This window comes from Cygnus olor, chromosome 2 (genome assembly GCF_009769625.2).
Source record: "Cygnus olor isolate bCygOlo1 chromosome 2, bCygOlo1.pri.v2, whole genome shotgun sequence".
Lineage (NCBI taxonomy): Eukaryota > Metazoa > Chordata > Aves > Anseriformes > Anatidae > Cygnus > Cygnus olor.
This window is the reverse complement of record NC_049170.1, coordinates 82008448-82027758: the sequence shown is the minus strand read 5'-3', so window position 1 is coordinate 82027758 and position 19311 is coordinate 82008448. Positions and strand designations below refer to the sequence as shown.

The 19311-nt window shown below is 48.7% G+C and overlaps 1 protein-coding gene across 1 annotated transcript; it reads left to right on the top strand.

Annotated features, from left to right (window-relative positions):
- Positions 1-2657: 2657 nt before the first annotated feature.
- IRF4 (interferon regulatory factor 4) lies at positions 2658-18085 on the top strand. The gene is made up of 9 exons (XM_040548023.1): positions 2658-2765; positions 3969-4261; positions 4549-4735; positions 5443-5531; positions 6099-6240; positions 8042-8149; positions 9441-9794; positions 12972-13084; positions 14914-18085. Exons 2-9 carry the CDS (start codon positions 4058-4060, stop codon positions 15055-15057), a joined length of 1341 nt encoding a protein of 446 aa, XP_040403957.1. The 5' UTR covers positions 2658-2765; positions 3969-4057; the 3' UTR covers positions 15058-18085.
- Positions 18086-19311: the final 1226 nt, after the last annotated feature.

Genomic DNA, 19311 nt, shown 5'->3' with positions numbered 1-19311 from the left:
GCCCCACCACCACAGGCACATTCGCACCGGTGCCACAGGACGCGCCATGCAGCTGGCGCGGCCCTCTCAGCCCAGCAGGAGCAACGCCAGGGTGAGCTCAGCCTGCGCCCCCCAAGCAGGTTCCTCTTCTGCACCCAGGGGATTTCACGGTCTCCAGCGTGGGGAGAGCCCCTGAATGAGCAGCAGTCCTCAAAGGGCCCCTGCTATGTGGCATAGTGCCGCTGGCATAGCTCCGGCAGGCCCTTCTGGCTCGTGCATGGGGCTCACCACACACCTCTGCGGGAGGTAGACCAGCCTTGCCCCAGGGAAGCAGCAAGGAAACCTTTCTGTAGGATTGCCTAGGCAGCACGAGGAGCCAGCTCCAGTGTCACACGTGAGCCTTCGGGCCCAGCACTCCACCCTTCCTAGGGGACCCGCCTCGCACAGCTCCCAGTGGCTGCCCTGAGCCTGTGCCTCCTGGCTCGTTGTTCTGCCTCGGGTGCAATTCCCACGTGAGTCAGCTGGAACTTCAGAGGTTTTTGGTGAAAGCAGAAGCCGGCTTTCTATGCATTGAGTGACTGTTGAGAAGAAACAGTCACTTTTCCTGGCATGCCTTTAGTCAGTGTGACCTTCAGAGTGTGAATAACAGGGGGCCTGGTGGCGAACGCAGTGGTTAAACAGCAGCAAGAGCGTTTCACAAGAGGACTTCAATTCAGTCATTGACACAGAAAACTTCCATGTAGACAGTGGGGCTTTTGGGCAAAGTTTGAAGAGTTAGGTGCTTGCAGTGGTGTGGAAATCACTAGAAAAGATGAACAGGCTGTGAGATGCTGTTAAGTGTTCAGATCAGGAGCAAGAGCAGTTAGGGAGTAATCGTCTCAACATATGCAAAAAGGACACTACGAAAGTCTACTGGCGCGCTGCTGCAGCATTTGATGCAGATAACACAGTTGCGTTATTGATCAGAATTTTCTACTTTGCAGACTGAAATGGTGGTCCTAATTTTTTTTTAATTTTTATTTTTCCATCTAAATGGAAATGGCTGATGTCCAGAAACCCTGAGCAACAAAGTCAGCAAAACGAATGACATTATCATGGCTTACTCACGAGAAGACTTACTTGCAAAGGCCAAGTGTGCACTTGGGAGTCTGGCTTTAAGCATCCACTCAAAGATTTGGGCAACTGCAGATAGTTTTCTGACAGAATTCTTTATGCACAAAGACAGCAACCAACCACCCAGCCAGAGAATTTCCCAAGTATGTAGTATCTTTTTTTTTTTTTCTTTTTAAAAAGTTTATGATTGGCTTTGTCTTCTCTTAAAGATTTCTTAATGTGTAACTCACCTAACTCTCTACCATGAGCTGCATTGGACAAGACCAACTATTTTTTCAAGGTATTCTCCAGAATTTGAGAAAGACGTTATTTTATCCTGAAGGCTTAGATCTAACACAGATCAAATCTGCATGTTTCATGCTGCTTCAGAATTTGCTGTCTTAAAAACTGCAAAAAAAGATAAGGTAGTAGAAATCTTCATTTTACAGAGATGTGTGTCGAGATGTTTTTGGGCTTGGTGAAACTACAGTCGGTGCCCTGAGTACCACCCAGTACCACCAGACCTGCCTCTGGGAATCGCACCTTGGATTTTTGGGAAACCTTTCCGATGCCTTCGGGTAGAGCTGTGGTTGCTCATCTTGATTTAAGGTGGCTGTCACCTGCAATCTCAAAGACATGTCCTACTCTTTTTAACGGTGCCTTAACTCATGACTGAAAAGATTTCTGGTGGGCTCTGCCAATTCTTTTTCTAGAGGATGGCGTGTCATAAACCCAATACCTAAAAATGGCTGCGCTTCTCACTTCCCCCTCAAAACGTGGCGATAATTACATTTAAATTTCAGAAGATGGCGTTGAAGATTTGCAATTAATATCCTAAACCCTGCGGGTACCCTCCGCGCCGGCGGCCTGCCAGCACAGGGCGCGATGACTGGTTTTTCGATCTGACACGTTACGGCAGAAAGGATGTGGATGTGTTGGAAACGTTAAAACAGAACAACAACACGAAAGCGTCGCGGCATGGGACACGTGTTAGAAACCTGAAAGGCGCTAAGAAAGATTTTTGGGCCAGCCCAGACCCACAGCTTTTGTACCGCCGGCTTTGCGCATGGGGGCTGTTGGAGAAGAGCATGGGGTGGGGTGGGAGGCAGCGGCCCCTCGGGGCTGCAGACAGCCGGGATGAGCTGGCCTAAGGGAGAAAACCCCTCCGGCCGTGGACTGCGGCCCCTGGCCCCCGCTTGTCGCCCTGCGAGCCCCGGGGCGGTGGCTGCGGGGGGCTCCTCGTTGGCCGCCCCTGCCGGCGCCGTCTGGGCCGTTTCTGGTGGGTGTAGCAAGCCGGCTCTCTTACAGTAAAACCCGGCCGGCTCTCACAGGTAGGAGTTTCCCCGTGCTATTTCTGGCCGCGCGTGTGTCTGTCTGCACAGATTGAAAGAAAAAAAAAAAAAAAAAAAACACGCGCGGACGCCCCGAGGGCGCCGGGCCGCGGCCCCCCCCGCCCTCCCCGCGGCTGGTGTTTACCAGCAATGGGCATGTGTCACTGCCTCAGATGTTTTCCAGCTCGCAAAGTCCCCGCTCCCCTCCGCCGGCTCCACCTCCGGGCCGGGGCCCGCCTCCCCCCCGCCCGGCCCGGGGCCCTCCATCATATAAAGAAACTTCCCGGGGCCGCCGGCCCAGTCGCGCTGCGCCCCGTCTTCGGCAGCCGCCGGCCCCAGCCTGCTCCCAGCGCCGCCACAGAGGTAAGCGGCGGCCACCCCGGCCCCCCGGGTCCCCCCCGGTCCCCCACTGCCACCCCCGGTCCCCTACTGCCGCCCCCGGACCCGCGGACCCCTGCCCCGGGGCTGCCGGTGCGCCCCGGCGGGTGGGCGCTGCGGGCACCGCGCCGTGAGCCGCCCTCTCCCCTGGTGCTGGTGGCACCGCGATTTCCTTCTAAAAAACGTTTATTTTTTCTTTCTTTATTTTTCTTTTCTTTATAATTTAAAGAAAATTAATACCCGTCCCGTTTTGTGCTCCCGAGGTGTTTTGTGCACCGAGCTCTTTGCTGCTCGGGGTAAAAGGGTGGGCTCCGTGCCCTGGCAGGGCCGGGGGGATGGGCACTTTCGGGGGGCTTTGCCCTGGCTCCTGCGGTCACGGTTTGGGGAGCCGCAGCCTCGGGGACCGCGCTGGGTGCCCGCGGGATGCTGCCACCTGAGGAGGGGTGTAAGGGATGCGGGGCTGCCGCCAGCCCGCACGTGCTGGCCATAGCTGTAAGGCAGTGACCCACGGCAAGCTTGTGGGCACACGACCGCTTTTGTAAGTCGAGGGGACAAAGTTTGTGCCCGGTCCCCTGGTGCTGGTGGTCTCCTCACCTCAGGAGCCCACGGCCGCGCTGCGGGGTGAGTAGCGGGCACCTCTGGGGCTGCCCGCGGTGGGACGCGGGGAGCCTGGCCACCGGCTGGGGTCTTCCCACTTTTTGGGACTTGCAAAGTGTAGATTTGAATACTGTTATGCATGCGTGTTGGGAGCAGTTGGAGGGGAGGTATGCATGGGACATCATGCGTTCAGATGTGCCCTGCTTAAGCGAGCTACTTTGATGTTACGGCGAAGCGCCGCGTAAATTACGAGTGCATGCGAAGCCCTCCAGTTTGTGTGCATGTGTCTGCCATTACATACGTGCTCTGTCATGTGCAAACGCACTTTTATGATTTATTTTTTTTTGGTTAAAAAATAAAAACGTGGTGGAACTCAGAGCCGGACGGGGGGTTTGTGCCTGAAGTCATTTGCACTGAGGATTTCAGCCGCCGGCGTATGCTCATGCAAAACAGCACGGGGCTGGGGGGGAGCCTGCCAAAGCCTGCAGTGGTGCCTGGGGAGATGTGCGAGGGGCTCTGTCCCGTTTGCACGCTGCGTCTGACCCGTGGGTTTCCCTCTCCCCGTCCCGTCCCTCTCGCCCTCCTCCGCAGCCCCCCGAGAGCTGGTGCTTGGGTGCGCAGTGCGGTGGGCTCCGTGACGCACCCCAAAACCCCCCCACCCGACCGCCGACGTGAGTGGCATGAACTTGGAGCCGGGCGAGTGCGGGATGAACTCGGTGAGCTGCGGCAACGGGAAACTCCGCCAGTGGCTGATCGACCAGATAGATAGCGGCAAGTACCCGGGGCTGGTGTGGGAGAACGACGAGAAGAGCATCTTCCGCATCCCCTGGAAGCACGCCGGCAAGCAGGACTACAACCGCGAGGAGGATGCTGCTCTCTTCAAGGTAGGGCTGCCCGCCCTTTCCCCCTTCCCCGTGTCAGAGCTAAGTGGGGCGGCAGCACATCGTTTGCCTCCACGTCCGTGCCGGGCACTGTTTTAACTTGCCATGCTGCTTTTTTTTCTCAGCCTAAACCTGTAGGGAGTAAATTCTTGCACATATAAGCACAGACATATATGCTGTTGTAAGCGTTGTGAACTTTGTAACTTGTAGTTGATTCTTTTTCTTTTTTTCTTTCTTTCTTTTTTTTTTTTTTTTTTCCTTGCTCTTATGATTACCTGAAATGTTTCCAGGCTTGGGCTCTTTTTAAAGGAAAGTTCAGAGAGGGCATTGATAAACCAGATCCCCCTACCTGGAAGACAAGATTAAGGTGTGCTTTGAACAAGAGCAATGACTTTGAAGAGCTGGTGGAGAGAAGCCAGCTGGACATCTCAGATCCCTATAAAGTGTACAGAATAGTGCCAGAAGGAGCTAAAAAAGGTAAAACATCTCAAATTCCCGGTGTAACAGAGTCTGAATATCTGTCTTATTGTAAGCACATGAGGACTGAGGTGTGCTTGTCTGGAATGGCCACGCAGTCTTTTTAAGTGTAGGAGCCAAAGTGCAGGGCTCAGGTACATCTTTGACAACTCAAGCAGGGGGCTCGGTCTGTGGGGGGACTGCTGGCACCTGAGTCAGAGCACGGCAGGGGAGCCCTTGCAGAAGGTGCAGACGGGCTCCCTGCATGTGGAAAAAAAAAAAATCAACAACCAAAAACTAGCCTGCTGGATGTAGGCTTTAAATACAGGGAGGAGTAGAAGTGTTTTGAGCCAGGCATTTGGTAGCTGCTGGGGGCCAGGGATGCCCAGCCTGCAGCTCCAGGCAGAAGCCCCCGGTGCCAGGCAGGGCTCAGAGGAGGCAGAGGTTTGGCAGGGCGCTGGAGGGTGTCGTGGTGAGGGTATCGTGGTTTTGGGGTTCTGGGCAGCGCTTTTGGGGTGCGGCACTGGGAAGCCCTGCGGGACAGGCTGATGGCTGGAGCTGCCTGTGAGGGAGGGCTGGGAATCCTTCCTCCATCAGGCACTGGAGCGCGTTTTGGTCCTCTGTTTGATCAAAGGCAGGTTGCATGGACTTGTCTTCAGTGTGCCGTTCTCAGATTTCCTTCAGATGTGGTTGATATCCTTTATTTTCGTTCCCTCTGCTGAACATAGGTGCAAAACAGATCAGCATGGAGGAGCAACCATTAATGATGAACCATCCCTTCCCAATAACATCTCCTTACACTTCACTACCATCCCAGGTATGACATTCGTTGTGCGTTTGGTGCTGGGAAATTGGGCAGCATCGTTTTTGTGCTTTGCTGTATGTCTTTCTTTGCTGGTGTGGCTCTCTTGAGTTCTCTCTGAGAAAAAGAAAACTTTATTATGAAAACTGAGAAATTGAGAAGCAACTTTCCTAATGTCATATGAGGCCACAGGGCAGTCGATTTCCTCTGGTGTTGTTTATCCCTGAGTAATAGCTCTTTTCTGTTCAGCGATAGATATTAGTGTACTGCCATCCTCTTGGAGCCAGAATGTAAGCACCCGATGAAGCATTGCTGTTCCAAGCAGACATTTACCAGCAATGCTTTGACTGCCTTTTGTTATTCCACCCGGCTTGTTATTTACACCAGTGGTGAGAAGTTCATTTGAAAGCCTCATTGGTGGTGGTGGCGAAGTGCCATTCATGTAGCCTGTGCAATGCTCAGACCTCCGCGAGCTTTGGCAGGACAAATAATGCCAGGGAGCCGAGCTGTGAAAGCTGATGCAACACACAGCATCGCTTTAGACAGCTGCCGGGTAAAAGAATATCTCGTTAAATTGAATAGGTACCGAACTACATGGTGCCCCATGAGCGCAACTGGAGAGAGTTCGCCCCGGAGCAGCCGCACCCCGATATTCCCTACCAGTGCGCCAGCGTCCCCTTCACAGCTCGCGGTCATCACTGGCAGGCGCCCGGCTGTGAAAATGGTAAGACATCGATCCCTCTTAGTGCTGATGGCTGAACGGGAGGATGTACGGCCACCCAGAAGAACTGCAGGGTTCGTGTTTCCCATTCACGGCTTTCAGTGGCGTTAACAGACGCGCCCATCCAGGAGTGCGGGGCTTCCTTCGGGGGGACCCTCACCCACCTTTGCCCTGCCCCTTGCATTCGCTGCTGGTGTAGAAGCCGTGTGTGGGCTGCACAGTCCTCTGAGCTGATGCTCAAAAGGCAGCCCCCAAAAGTCCCGAGCTGTTTTGAAAGCCCTGAGCAGTAAGGAGGGAACCAGCCCCCCAAGCTCCCCAGATGGGAGCTTGTGTTCTTCAGCTGTGCTTTCTGATTTCGGGCCTTTCGAGGCACACATTAGTGAGGTTTTTCCCTTTAGCCTTGTGGATTAGAATGGTATTATTCTCCCAAGAGGGAAGCTGAAATTATGGCTTCTTTTTAGTACTGTGGCGATGGGACAACTTGTCATGGATTGAGTATCTCTTGGGGCTGGCACAGCAGAAACAGAATAAAGGGACGTTCCCTTCCCCGAAGATCTTACAGGATCAGAGCCCAGCATAATCGTAGCTTTCCAAGCTCTGCATCCTTAGGAAGAATCCTGAATAGTCAAAATTGGCAACGCTAAAGTCTGCAGGGGATAAAACACAGGAGAAAGGGAGCCGTGTCTCATTGGTACTTGCAGGACAGCTCACCTGGGTAGATGGGCATTTGCTTGATGAGGAGAAGGAGATGGCTCAGAAGGGCAGACAGGGATGGGAACTGAGGAGGGACTTCTGAGAGCAGATACTAAACTGGCAGGGGACAGTTCTCTGGAGGCTTTTGTGCAGAGAAATAAACTTCTTATTCTCTGCGTCTGCTAAACAGTAACTGCTCAGTGCACTGCAGCTTTTGCTGCTAGTGTTAGAATTATTAAGCGGAATCATTTGCTTTTAGTTGAGCTATTTGCTAATAATAATAGACCTATCAAGCAGAATAAACAGTGCCCTGAAGTACATCCCCTGCAGCTGTTAAGCACACGCTTGGCCACTTTGCTGTTTTTGGAGGCAGTGGTTAGTGGCTGGTGCTGGGTTTGTCATTGGGCTCCAAGGCTTGTCAGGAGATGCGGGTGTTTTGTACCTGCAGCGCTCCAGCTCTTGATCGTGGCGGGTTCTGCCATGGGGAAGGGTAGTGCGTGCTTGTCTGCAAGGCACTTGCATCATCCTCCAGAGACTTCTACTGACATTAAGAAACAGAGGAAAACATCAATTGCCCACGTGATAATCCATGCACTGAAAGGCACCTCTCGGACTACTAGTAGCCCTGGTAATAAAATTCCAATAATCTCCTCCTGCACAATTTTCTTTCCCAACTTTTACAACAGTGCTAATTCCAGCTTTATTGTTATACCTGTCTCTAATAAAATTCCTTAGGCTGAATGGATTGTTTTATGCCAGCAACTTTTAAGAGCACTGTGGTCTAGTTAATAATACAAGTTATTTCTATAACAGAATAATAGATTCTTGTTAGGAAAGGAAAAAATAAAAAGGGTAGTACCGCTATGCTGCTATACTAAGGGAGTATTTCTCAGGGACCCAAATAGAATTATAGTCCAGATAACATCTCAAGAGATTTGTAGAGTTGGCATATTCAAAAAATGGGAAATAAAACTGTTTTAAGAAGGAGGGGGAAGAGAGAGAGTTCCTGGTGGGGCCCAGAAAAAAACTCACTTTTGCAAAGCTGTGACCTCTGCCCAAGCTTTTCTCTTAGGATTTAGGTAGCTGTCACTGACTTTTGTTTGTGAAACAGGTTGTCAGGTGACAGGAACCTTTTATGCTTGTGCCCCTCCCGAGTCCCAGACTCCTGGCATCCCGATTGAGCCAAGCATAAGGTCTGGTGAAGCCCTCGCCCTGTCAGGTAAGGTCTGCAACCCCCTGGGGCTTATGGGGAGCCTGACAAGGGGGTCCCGCTCCTGACTCGCCCTGGCACTGATTAAATAAATAAATAATAATAATAATAATAAATAAATAAAACACCCTTTTCAGTGAATGAATTCGGTAATTTGGTGTATGGGCTTAAGCCTCTTATTTGCCAGGATGTTGAAACACTTGTAGCCTGAGCTCCAAGGTATCCAGGGGCGGTGGTTAGGGTTGATGGAAGGGCTTCCCTGGCTCACGGTGTCAGTGCTGGGTTGTGTCAGTGAGCTGCCAAGTAAGGCTTCCCCAGGGGAGTTTGGAAATGTTGAGGGTCAGGAATGATTAGCTCGGTTTTTATCAGGGAGGAGCTCCACAAAGACTGGCATTTTGTGGGCACCTTGCTGTGCTTCTGCTGGTGCTGCGAGGCTTTGCTCTGTCTTATTATTCGTGGTAAATAAAGGCCTTTGGGAAAGAAGAAGGGAGTTGTCTCAGTCAGGTATGCAGACATCCAGATGCCAGGGGACTTTCTGAATAACTCTGGGAAAAGATGCAGGAATGTGCTTTTCACAGAAATAGTGGGTAAGCCTACAACATGACGCCTGGCATGTTTCTTGATTCTTCTGAATCAGGGTCTGTATGTGTGTGTATATATATATATATATGCGTGTATACATAGGTATATATATACACACATACATTCAGTGCTGTGTGAGCGCTTAGCAATCAGCCAAGCTGACCGAATGGCCATCTGAAAGTAAGGTTTGGGATTTCAGGTACAGCCATGCTGGAGCTGAAGCCAGCAGCTGCTTCTCTTCAGGCAGCCAAGTGCAAGTTTGCAGGTCCCCTGTGCAGGAGCCTCTTTTATGCAAAATCTGGGGAGAAACGCAGCTACTTCCTGATTAAATCTGAGGAAGTGTACTGAGCCAGTGGGTTTAATTGTGATGTGAGCCTGGAAAATGTGACAAACAACAACTTTTCTCATGCAAACTTTTCCTGTTAAATGGGAATGAGGAGTTTGCTGGACATTAATTCCTCCTGAATTCCCACACCGGTAGCCCTGCTTAATAAAATGAGAGGGCATTAATGTTAACATGCCCCAGATACTTTAGTATTTTTATTCTTCATATGATTTTTGCTAATGTGAGCATGTCTTTTGGGTGGTGGTGACTGTCTGTAGTTACAGAAGTACAGGAGTCTCATGCAAATATGTCTCTTGGCCTTAACGCAAATTTGAAACGTAAGACATTCATACAAATGTATCATGGTGACTCTTTTTATTTTTCTTCTTGTAGATTGTCGACTCCACATCTGCTTATATTACCGTGAAATACTGGTAAAGGAGGTGACAACTTCTAGTCCTGAAGGCTGTAGGATATCCCAGGGCCAAAGTTATGAGGTCAGCAGCCTGGAGCAAGTTATCTTCCCCTATCCAGAGGACAACGGCCAGAGGAAGAACATAGAAAAGCTACTGAGCCACTTGGAGCGGGGAGTAATACTGTGGATGGCACCTGATGGCCTCTACGCTAAGAGACTTTGCCAAAGCAGGATCTACTGGGACGGGCCTCTGGCGCTCTGCAGTGACCGACCCAACAAGCTGGAGCGGGATCAAACATGCAAGCTCTTTGATACTCAGCAGTTTTTAGCAGGTAATTCCCTCTGTGGCTTTGGTATCATTTCTGGAGAGGTCATCCACTCACTCTCCCTGTCAGCTGTATGGGAGTGCTCTTTTTATGTTAGGAATTAACCCACACTGCTACTTAAGCTGTCGTAGCCAAGGAGCAGTTGTCTTCTGAACTGTTCTGCTCTCCATGCACATGCAGTGCCCCTGCACAAACAGGCAGGAGTGACCCCCAAAACCCCACATCCCTTCATGAAGTGTGAGGAGGAACCTAACAAAATAGTCCTTCCAAATGTTGGGTGGCAGAGGAAAGCGGATCCTGGCCTTGGATCTGCTCCTGTAAGTTCTGGGTAGCTCTGAGATCTGCAGTCATGCTGCTCTCAACCTGACCCAGAGCAAGCCTGAAATCTGGTGCAGGATATTCAAACACTGACATGGATTCCACCTGAAAGCTGCCTTTTCTGTCTGGCTCCTGTGCCACTTGCACTCTCTCCATTGCTCTATAAGGTCTCGCTTTGCTCAGGGCACTTGTGAGCAGCAGTACAGGGGGAGCAACAGCACGGGTTGGGACTGTCCTTTCTCCTTGCAGCCCTCAAAGCCTCTGTCCCACTTTGAGAACTCCTGGGCAGTTTCCCCACCCAGAGAAACCGGTGGGAGCCAGGCGTTGCCTGGACATCAGAGGGCAACTTGGGCAGCAGGAGTGCACATGGCCCCTTGTTGGAGATGTGTGGCCTGGCTGCAGGTGAACTGTGTGGCTGCCCATTGGAACAGGGCATCTGCACTGGCAGGAGGCTCTTAGAGGAAAAATGCCTTCCAAACAAAGCAAAACAAAACAAAAAACACAAACAACAAACCCAAAGCATCAGCTTTTGCACACTTTATATTCCAGGGTTGAGGCATCATCCTAGCAGAATGGCCAAGCAGGAAATGCGTATAAAGAGAGAAATCTCATATGGATATGAAAATTGACAGTTAGAAAGGGGAATTTGAGGTCAGGGTATTGGCCTGAACTTCAATCACATGCTAATTTAAAGACACATAATTCTGCCTGTGATGATGGTTTTGGAAATCCCTTTCCCTTTTCTCAGATGGTTTTTCAGATGTACTCTGGGTTCGTCCAGACGGTTGACAGTACATCTCTTTTTAGAAGCCTAACCCCAAAGATAAGCTTAAAAAATAGGTATTTTTCCCCCTCCTAAATTACTTATGCACCAGTGCCTGTGCAAACCCAAGCACGTGGTTGTAGCCATAGTCTGCGGTGTGTGCATGTTTTGCATGCGTTGATGCTCAGCTAGGTTTGTAAGTGACTTGCCATGGGCATATCCCATCTGCAAGTCAGTTGAAATTACTGAGGTCCCAGACTACAGGCTTGGGCTTTCCCTCGTTAGGAAATTGGTCCTTCCTTGGGAAGAGACACAGGAGGCTACTACCAGGAGAGGTAGTACTGGGCAGCAGAGAAAAGGGCAGAAGCAGAGCTGCTGTGGACCACAGCTCTTAGGGCCTTGCTGAGGAGCTGTGCCCTGCAGTGCTCCAGACCAACTCAACTCAACTGCTCCAGACCGTTGAGGCCTGTGGTGAGAGGCCTGCGATGGCAGTAACCCAGAAAACAGGTGGATGGTCTCTGGAGAGCACTGCGTGATAAATGCAGTGGACCAGGGCGGGGGGAAGAGTGGGAGGATGCAGAAAGTAAATTTGGGACCATGGTGATGGCGGCTGAAGGAGGGCCAGAAGGTCAAGAAGCTGGAGCCGGAGCAACAGGACTGAGGGGTGGTCTGGGAAGCGTGGTGGGATTGCAGCACGGGGAGGCACCTGGGCATGGAAAGGCAGACAGAGTGGGCGGAGGGCTTTGGAGAAGTGCAAGGCCGACCTCCATCATCCTGCTGCTGGGAAAGAAGGGATTTTCTTCTTCAGGTCCATGCCAGGGACTGCTGGGTAGCACTCCCAGGATTTGGGGGATTGCTGAGGCTGAGTAAAATTGGGGGGAAGAGAAAGATGGGAGGAGCTCTCCATTAGCAGCATTGAGTTGGGTGGGCCATGGGTGGATCATCCTGCCCTGTCCTGTGGAAAGCGGGGTCCCATGGAAAATCTCTGTTCTCTGCTCATGTACCACCGGAAGGTTCACAACATTTTCAGGGATTTTGCTGTGTTTTGAGTGAACTGTCCATTATTTTACTCCTGTAGCTGACCCTCCAAGTAAGACCAGTATTCCCAAGCTAGGGCTGGGGCACTGTTGTGGCAGCTGCTGAATTCACGCCTTGGTCTGAAAAGCTTGCAGTCAGAGTAGAAATGGCAGGTGTGTATTAAAGGAAATGATGCACTTGTCATGCCAGGTTTGAAGACTCCTTTCCCTATAAAGCAGGGAGTACTTCTTTATAAGACACTGGTTTCAATATTAATTGCCTTTGCAACTTTTCTGCAGAAAGCATAAACTGGGCTATAAATTAAAACAAACTCTTTATCATCAACTATGTAGAAATAATTCACATAAAGCAGATTCAAGGAGGATTTTGTATTAGATGCAACTTTTTGTTTTGTGGAAGGAAATAGTTTCTAAAACACAACACAGTGATTTTGGTCTCTCTTCTAAAAGCCTCCCCAGCTATCTGTTGGTGGCGACACTTTGGCTGTTGGTGTAATGATAGGATTTGACCTTTTTCCTTTATACAAGGTGTGGAATAGTGAAGAGAGTACAGGCACACAGAAGACACAGTCTCTTTTGCTGGCTTTATGCATGGCTTAAATAAGGTCCTGTGCCTCCCTGTCCACTAGGAACAGTGGTGCCAGTGGCTCCGTGACGGTGTCTAGGTGAGGTTGAATTTGTGCCTGGCAGTACTTTGGCTCTACCAAGCCATTGGTTTCAGTGCTCCTGTTGGACGTCCTCTTGAGTGGGTCCGGGCTACCTCTGGCATCTGCTCCAGGAGGTTCTGCTGCTGAGGCCAAATAAAATTATTCATTGGAAGACATCCCAGTTTGTGCATACGAAATGAGTTATGAGGCAAGGCAAGCAGGATGATTGCAGTGTTACAGCTAGCCTCTCCTGATCTACAGGAAAGGCTTCAAACTCAGTTTCTTCTCCTTAGCTCTTGTCTTTCTCCTGACCTCTCTCATCCTCCGCTGGAGTTACTTTACTTTCTCCCACTGTGCTCCAGGGTCAGGGCTCAGCCATCCACAAAGCCTTTCTTAATAGCCCTTTCTCTCTTCCCAGAGCTTCAAGCCTTTGCTCATCATGGACGTCCACTGCCAAGATACCAGGTTGCTCTGTGCTTTGGGGAGGAATTTCCAGATCCACAGAGGCAGCGGAAACTAATTACAGCCCATGTAAGTAGGACTTGTGCCTTTGCTGAACAAAACGTGTTCCTCGGAGGATATGAATCTGCCAGACAGGCTTTTCTGCCTTCTGAGGGAGGTGATAAATTCTTGACAATGCAGCACCATCAAGACTGGGGTTGAGTCCCCACATCTGCCAAGGACTGACTGGTGGCCAGAGGGGTCAGAGCACCCAATTTCCCCCTCTGTAAAGCACTAAGGGTCATCATGATCTCTTTTCAAAGCCCTTCAGGGCCTAAAGGACACCCTGGAAGAGCTGGGCAGGGCTGTTATTGCTGGCCCCATGGTGCAGCACCTCGGGCTGCCAAGCCAGTGCAGTACATGGTGCTTTCACAGCTGCTGCACCTACAGGTGCTCCAGAGGCCCAGCCTCCATCTCAGAGACCTCAGCGTTGAGCGTGGTGCAGGGACTGCCTGTGCAGCTCCGGCATGGAGGTAGCTGGTGAGCTCCTGAGCTGACTGACCACAGTTCGCACACACTCAAAGCTAGTGTTTCAGGATGCTATCTGAGAAAGGGTGATGATAGAGACTGAGACCAGGTACTTTCTAAATGGGCTGTATTGGCCCATAAAACCACAAAAGAGATGATGGTGCACACGCTAGAGGTAGGGCTTAGCTTATTGCATCTTTGGGAAGAAAAATGGTGTCTGTTTTAACCTTTCAAAAGCCCCTGGGTAGCAAGGGTCCCTAGTCAGGCTTTTGTCACAAACCTGGCCTTTTAGCTGTGCAGCTTTTGTACTGCCACATTGCTGCTTAGTAGCTGTTTGGAGCAGAAGGTGGAAAGCTCACAAACCTGTCCTGAGCTACGCAACAGCTGGTGAGGGTAGTGCTCCATACCCGTTTCTCCTCAAACTCTTTGCCTTTTCGGCTTTCCAGCTTCCTAGCTCCCCCTTCCCAGCCCCTCCTCCATCTCCTGCCCCACCAACTTCCCTGGGAATCCCCTGCCCTTCCAGGAGCTTTGCTTTCCCATTCCTGGTTGTTCCTCAGCCTGCTCAGCTTCTCAGGCTGTCTCACCTTGTGGAGATGCCCCAGTGCGGGGCTCCCTGCCAGATCTGTCCCTGTCTGCTGGGCTGACCCGCAGCAAGTGCATTTTTCCACCCGAATGGTGCCCATGTCCTCATGTGGAGGAGCTGGCTGACTGGGAGGAGAGGGCTGGGGTGAAAAGTCTTCCAACCCGTCCAGCCCCAGAGAGTAAGATTCAGGTTTTAGTGCTTAGTGTGCAAGTTAAATATTGCAGCTGGTGCCCAAACTCCTGGAGGGAATAGTGGTTTCTGAGCAGACAGATGTGAAGGCAGTGTTAAATCATACAAATCCCTCCTGGCGGTGATCACTGGCTGAATAGATTCCTCAACAGAGCTTGAGGGGAAAAAAAAAAAAAAAAAGAGTAACCTTGCAGTTAGATTGAAGTCTAATTCAAAAGGCAGTGATTTTGTGACATACCTAAGCACACCTGAGGGCTCCAGCATTTCAATCTAAGTCCTCAAAGTTCTTGAGAACAAAGATGAGTGGCCACAGACATGTCTGGTCTCTAGGCATCGCTCACACACATGGGTGCAATTCCATTTGTGTCACTGGTAACGTGCACCGTAAGGTGTGTGTGCAGGTAAGGGGTGTGTGCGATTAGCAGAACTCTTGTCATCAGAGCAGGCTAACCCCGTCTTAAACGAGAGATTAGTGGGAACAGGGAAATTGTTTTCCCATTCAGGTAAGCAGAACTGTTTTGTCCTGCCCTGTTTTTTAATTTAAAAGCACTTTAGATAACTAACACGAGAAAGATGAAATTTTGTCATGTGTCTGATTAACATTTTGTCTGTTCTTAAGGTTGAACCAATGTTTGCCAGGCAGCTGTATTACTTTGCTCAACAAAACAGTGGACATCTTCTGAGAGGCTATGATTTGCCAGAACTTGTGACTAGTCCAGAGGATTATCACAGATCTATTCGCCATTCCTCTATTCAAGAATAAGATCCTCAGAATGAGTGTTTTTAAAGGCACTGTAAAGATTATGCAGAGTGGAGGAGCAGAGCTGGATAGCAATTTGGAGATCCAAATCACAGCTGGATGTGTTCAGGGGAATCAAGGGTTCAATGATAGGAAAGTGAACTGGGACAACTATATTGTATGATACAAATGACGGGTCTTCAACGTTTGGATGCTACATCTCACATAGATTCCACTGTTGCTGGGAATAACTCAAAACTGACGAAATGATTGCTATGTTTACGTTTGCTTAATGTTCTCCTTGGGTTTTGAGGACTGATGCTTACTGAAGACTTAAATCCAGAGTTTACACTGTTACATTTGCAGGGCTATTTATTTTGGATTACTGATCTCAGGGAAGGTACATAAATTTGCGGTGTTCCCAGTTTTAAACTGTAGCTACTATAGGTGGGTAGCGAACGTAGATGGTTTATCGAGAATAGCTATAAATGTAAGTGGTTATAAATTTAGACTGGTAAGTGTGACGCCTGTATTCCTGTGTAGAATTTTTTAAAAACAATGCAAATCTTCAGAGACATATTTTTTTAATGCCTGACTGACATTTTTCCTTACGATGAATTTTATTGCTGCCGCTGTTGTTATTGGATTAGGCCCCATAATAGCAGTTCCTAAGGTGATGAATTGATGGTACTGTGTTGGAAAAGTGACCACTTAACTCACATTACCTGTGCATTTAGTGAATTAACCACTAAAATTCTAGAGTCACGGAGAGCAGGTTTGAAAAGAAATTACATTTTTTTCTTGTAATTGTAAGCTACTATGCATTATATATATATATGCATTAGAATTAAGTTGGCAGACTTTGAGAAGAGCACAGAAGTGGTCCTGCTAGCCTTTGTTAATGTGACGTGCAGGAGCCAAGCTGAAGTAGCCACCACTTCTGGCTCGTACCGAGCCAAACTCTGCTCTTCGTGTGCACTCACAGCTTCCTTCCATTGGTACTGAAATGAATACGGAGGGAGAGTTCGAGCAGAGCAGAACTTAGCCTCTCATATTAAGGCAGTCAAGGAAATACTTGTTTTAACTTTCATTTTCAAAAACTTCACAGAAGTATCATTTCATGCAATTTGCAGCTTTTCATGCTAGGGTGCCATTACAAAGATGAAGAGAAGGGGTCTGTTGGGTCTGCATAGCAGTGAAACTTCCTCACTATTATGCTGGAGATCAGACTATGTGATCTCCCTGGTTTCAGCTCCAGAACATGACCTCCCTGTGATTAACATACATACTTCACTTGAATTTCTAAATGAGGAAGAAAAAAATGGTACTTGGTCTGGCAGCAGACTTGTTTTCTAGGGACTTCTAATTTATACATCTTAGAGATGCATACTCTTTTGGGATATATTATCCCCCTCCTGCTCCACAGTGCCAAGCAGAACCAATCAATCATTTTTACTTTTGTGTTCTTTGTTACCTGAAGTGTTTTCCTCGCTATAAGATTTTTGTAGGGGAGACCTCTTTCATAGACATTAAAAGCACTGTTTTAGGTGACCTTCAGAGCTTCTGCATATGCTTTTTGCCTGTGCATACATTTTACTGAAAGGGCCTTCTGTGTTCAAACTGAACTGGTACAATACGATATTTGATGTGTTTTTCACTTTTTTCTAGTGGTCGTTGCTTCATATGCTCATTGCTTCAGCTCACATCTTAGAATAAAGTCCTTATTCCCTACCAATTTGATTTGTATGTGTTGTTTTCAGTAGTGGGGCAAATCTAATGGGCTCAGTACTGCACTGCTAACCTGGGCGACACTGCTGGCTAAGCCAATGGGGAGCTCTGTTTTAAGCTAAAAGGGCAGGGAAAGGTCAAAAGGTAAGGATTTTTTTTTTTCTTGTGAAAATGTCTGTGATACTAGCTCAGCAAGTGAGAAAAGAGCATGGAGGGTGCCCTTTGGCTTGTGCCTCTGGGCTCAGCCTGGCACCCTGACCTGCTGTGATGAAAATTTATGAGATTTGCGTGGAAAGATGCAGAGCATCTTTCTCTTTCTGTGGAGTCCGCCGCTGAGTATCAAGGTGCATTATCATTTCTGGCTTTGGAACGAGCTTTTAATTATTTTCCTCGAAGAAGCACAATTCAAAATCGGCTGTGAAGAGGAAGGGAGAAGAATGCAGTCTAGCTGCCAGCCAAGCACAACTTGCTTAGTTTTAGTGGTTAGATCCAGGCAAAAGGCTTACTGTAAGTAAGCAAAGGGTCTGAGGGCTGGGACAGGGGAGGATGGAAGAAAAATCAAAGTGTTGATTATTTTGCAAGTGTGGACTTTTAAGGAGTGCTTGACTTTTGGAACAATCTTTTCAAAATAACTAATGGATACGTAAAGTGGAAAAAAAAAAAGCAAACGAGAAAAACCCTGAAAACATTTTCTCCTTTTAGTATCTTTCTACAGTCACTACGTGAAAACATTTGAAGTACTTCCTACTTCTGTTAACTTCTGTTTATAGTTTCTGAGGTCTACTTCCTTCCTGTTATGATTTCAGTGGCGTTATAAATGACATGCTTTACTCCCATCAACACCGAAGGCATAGCTGGTGTTTTTCAAACAATTTCAGTGTGTGATTTGTCTCAGCATTGGTTTTTCTTATTTTAATACGGCCACAGTTGGAACTGCTTCGTGAAAGTTTCGTGCCGGAGTTCTGCAGCTGAAGTACATGTCTTCAAAACTTGGTTCTGCTAAGTGGTTTTGCTTGCTACTGTAAACTGTGTGAGCCTTAACGGGATTGTAGGTTAACCAGAAAGGAGGAGATATATTTTAAGCCGAAATACAACGTAACAGGTTTTGTGGAAAAAACACAGGATTCACGTGAAAACCCCCGTGGCCTTTCAGGCGGGCATATGCATGCTGTTTACATCAGCGTTTGTCAGCAGCGTGGAGGTGGGGAAACACCACCTTCGCGGAGAGCTTTCAGGAAAAAGCAGCATTTTCTCTTGCATGCTCTCAGATCATTGTCTGTGTATACAAGTAGAGAGGCAGAGGCAGACAGAGTACTTTAAAGAGTACTTTAAAAAAAAAAAAAAAAGGGGGCAGAGTAGACTAGTTTGAAACAATCATAGTATCACCTTTCCCAGGCAGAGTTATACATCAAATTCATTTGAATTGGGACGGCATGATTTTAGAGATTGCTGGGGTGCTTTTTATCTGAATGCAGAGGCTGCTGTGGCTCACGGGACTCTCAGGGTTCATTTTTTGGATGTGAGTTTGGCCAGCTCTGAGGACAGGTTGAGAGGTCCCTGTGACTTGGGGCTGGCTGCAGAGGACGTCCAGGTGGACAAATTTTGGGAGTCACCAAGAGCAAGCACCTGTGCTCAAAGAGGAGCTAAAAAAACAGGTCAGATGCCTTCGTTCTGGGCTTGGATTTGGTTTTCCGCTCTGCACTGGCAGAGTTTGACCTGACAGCTGAAGTCCATCTGGGCCTGCATGGGTTGGTGGATCATGAAAACAAAATAGTCAAGAAAGGGTAGAGCTCTGTCCATTTTTTACTTTTTTATTTTTATTTTTATTTTCAGCTTTTAGATGTGAGTAGATCCATGCCTTGGAAAACAATGGAGATGAAACGCAGGACTGCATTTTGCAAATGCATTTTTATTATTTCTGCAGTGCTGGCGCAGCACAGCTGTCTCACATGCCCCTGCAGGCCAGCTGGCAGTCTCCTGCCACTTCAGTGACAGTGTTACCGGCTGAGGCCAGAGTGGGGACCGCACACTGGTCACTCTTCCGAAATCAGTCTTCCAGGCTTTGGCTATAATTTCTTGCTCCCTTCAAAAAAAACAGATCAGGCCTTATGCACAAATTCTGTCTCTCAAGCCAAGAAAAGACAGAGGTAGGTGACTTCTTTTGCACAAACCACAGATAACGTGTGTTCTCCCTATTCCTGGGAAGTGTTTTCATCTTTGACCCTTGGGCTTGCTTTGTTTTCTTTTGAAGAGTGCCTTCTGCATTCTTACTCTGGAAAGGTCTGAAATGCAGAAACTTGTGGACTCAGGTTGGCCTGACTGTTCACCCTGGCTTTTAATCTCTTTCCTGGCCAGGCAGAATTGATGTCCACGTAGCATCATTGGATCTCCACATATCCCTCTCAGAGTAACGTGTCCTGTCAATGTGCAAATGAACGTGGTGAGGAGCTTAGAGCATGTACGTGCACCTTAGCAGCAGAAATACACTTACCAACATCTCTCTGCTGTATCAGTGTTGGTGCAATGTGTGTACCTTCATGTGCGTCTAAT

Bases quoted from the DNA above. Each gene is read 5' to 3' on its own strand.
- IRF4 (XM_040548023.1), top strand. From the start codon at position 4,058: ATGAACTTGGAGCCGGGCGAGTGCGGGATGAACTCGGTGAGCTGCGGC. The intron at 6,241-8,041 runs GTAAGACATCGA...TTTGTGAAACAG, and splicing joins GGCGCCCGGCTGTGAAAATG to GTTGTCAGGTGACAGGAACC. The intron at 13,085-14,913 runs GTAAGTAGGACT...TCTGTTCTTAAG, and splicing joins GGAAACTAATTACAGCCCAT to GTTGAACCAATGTTTGCCAG.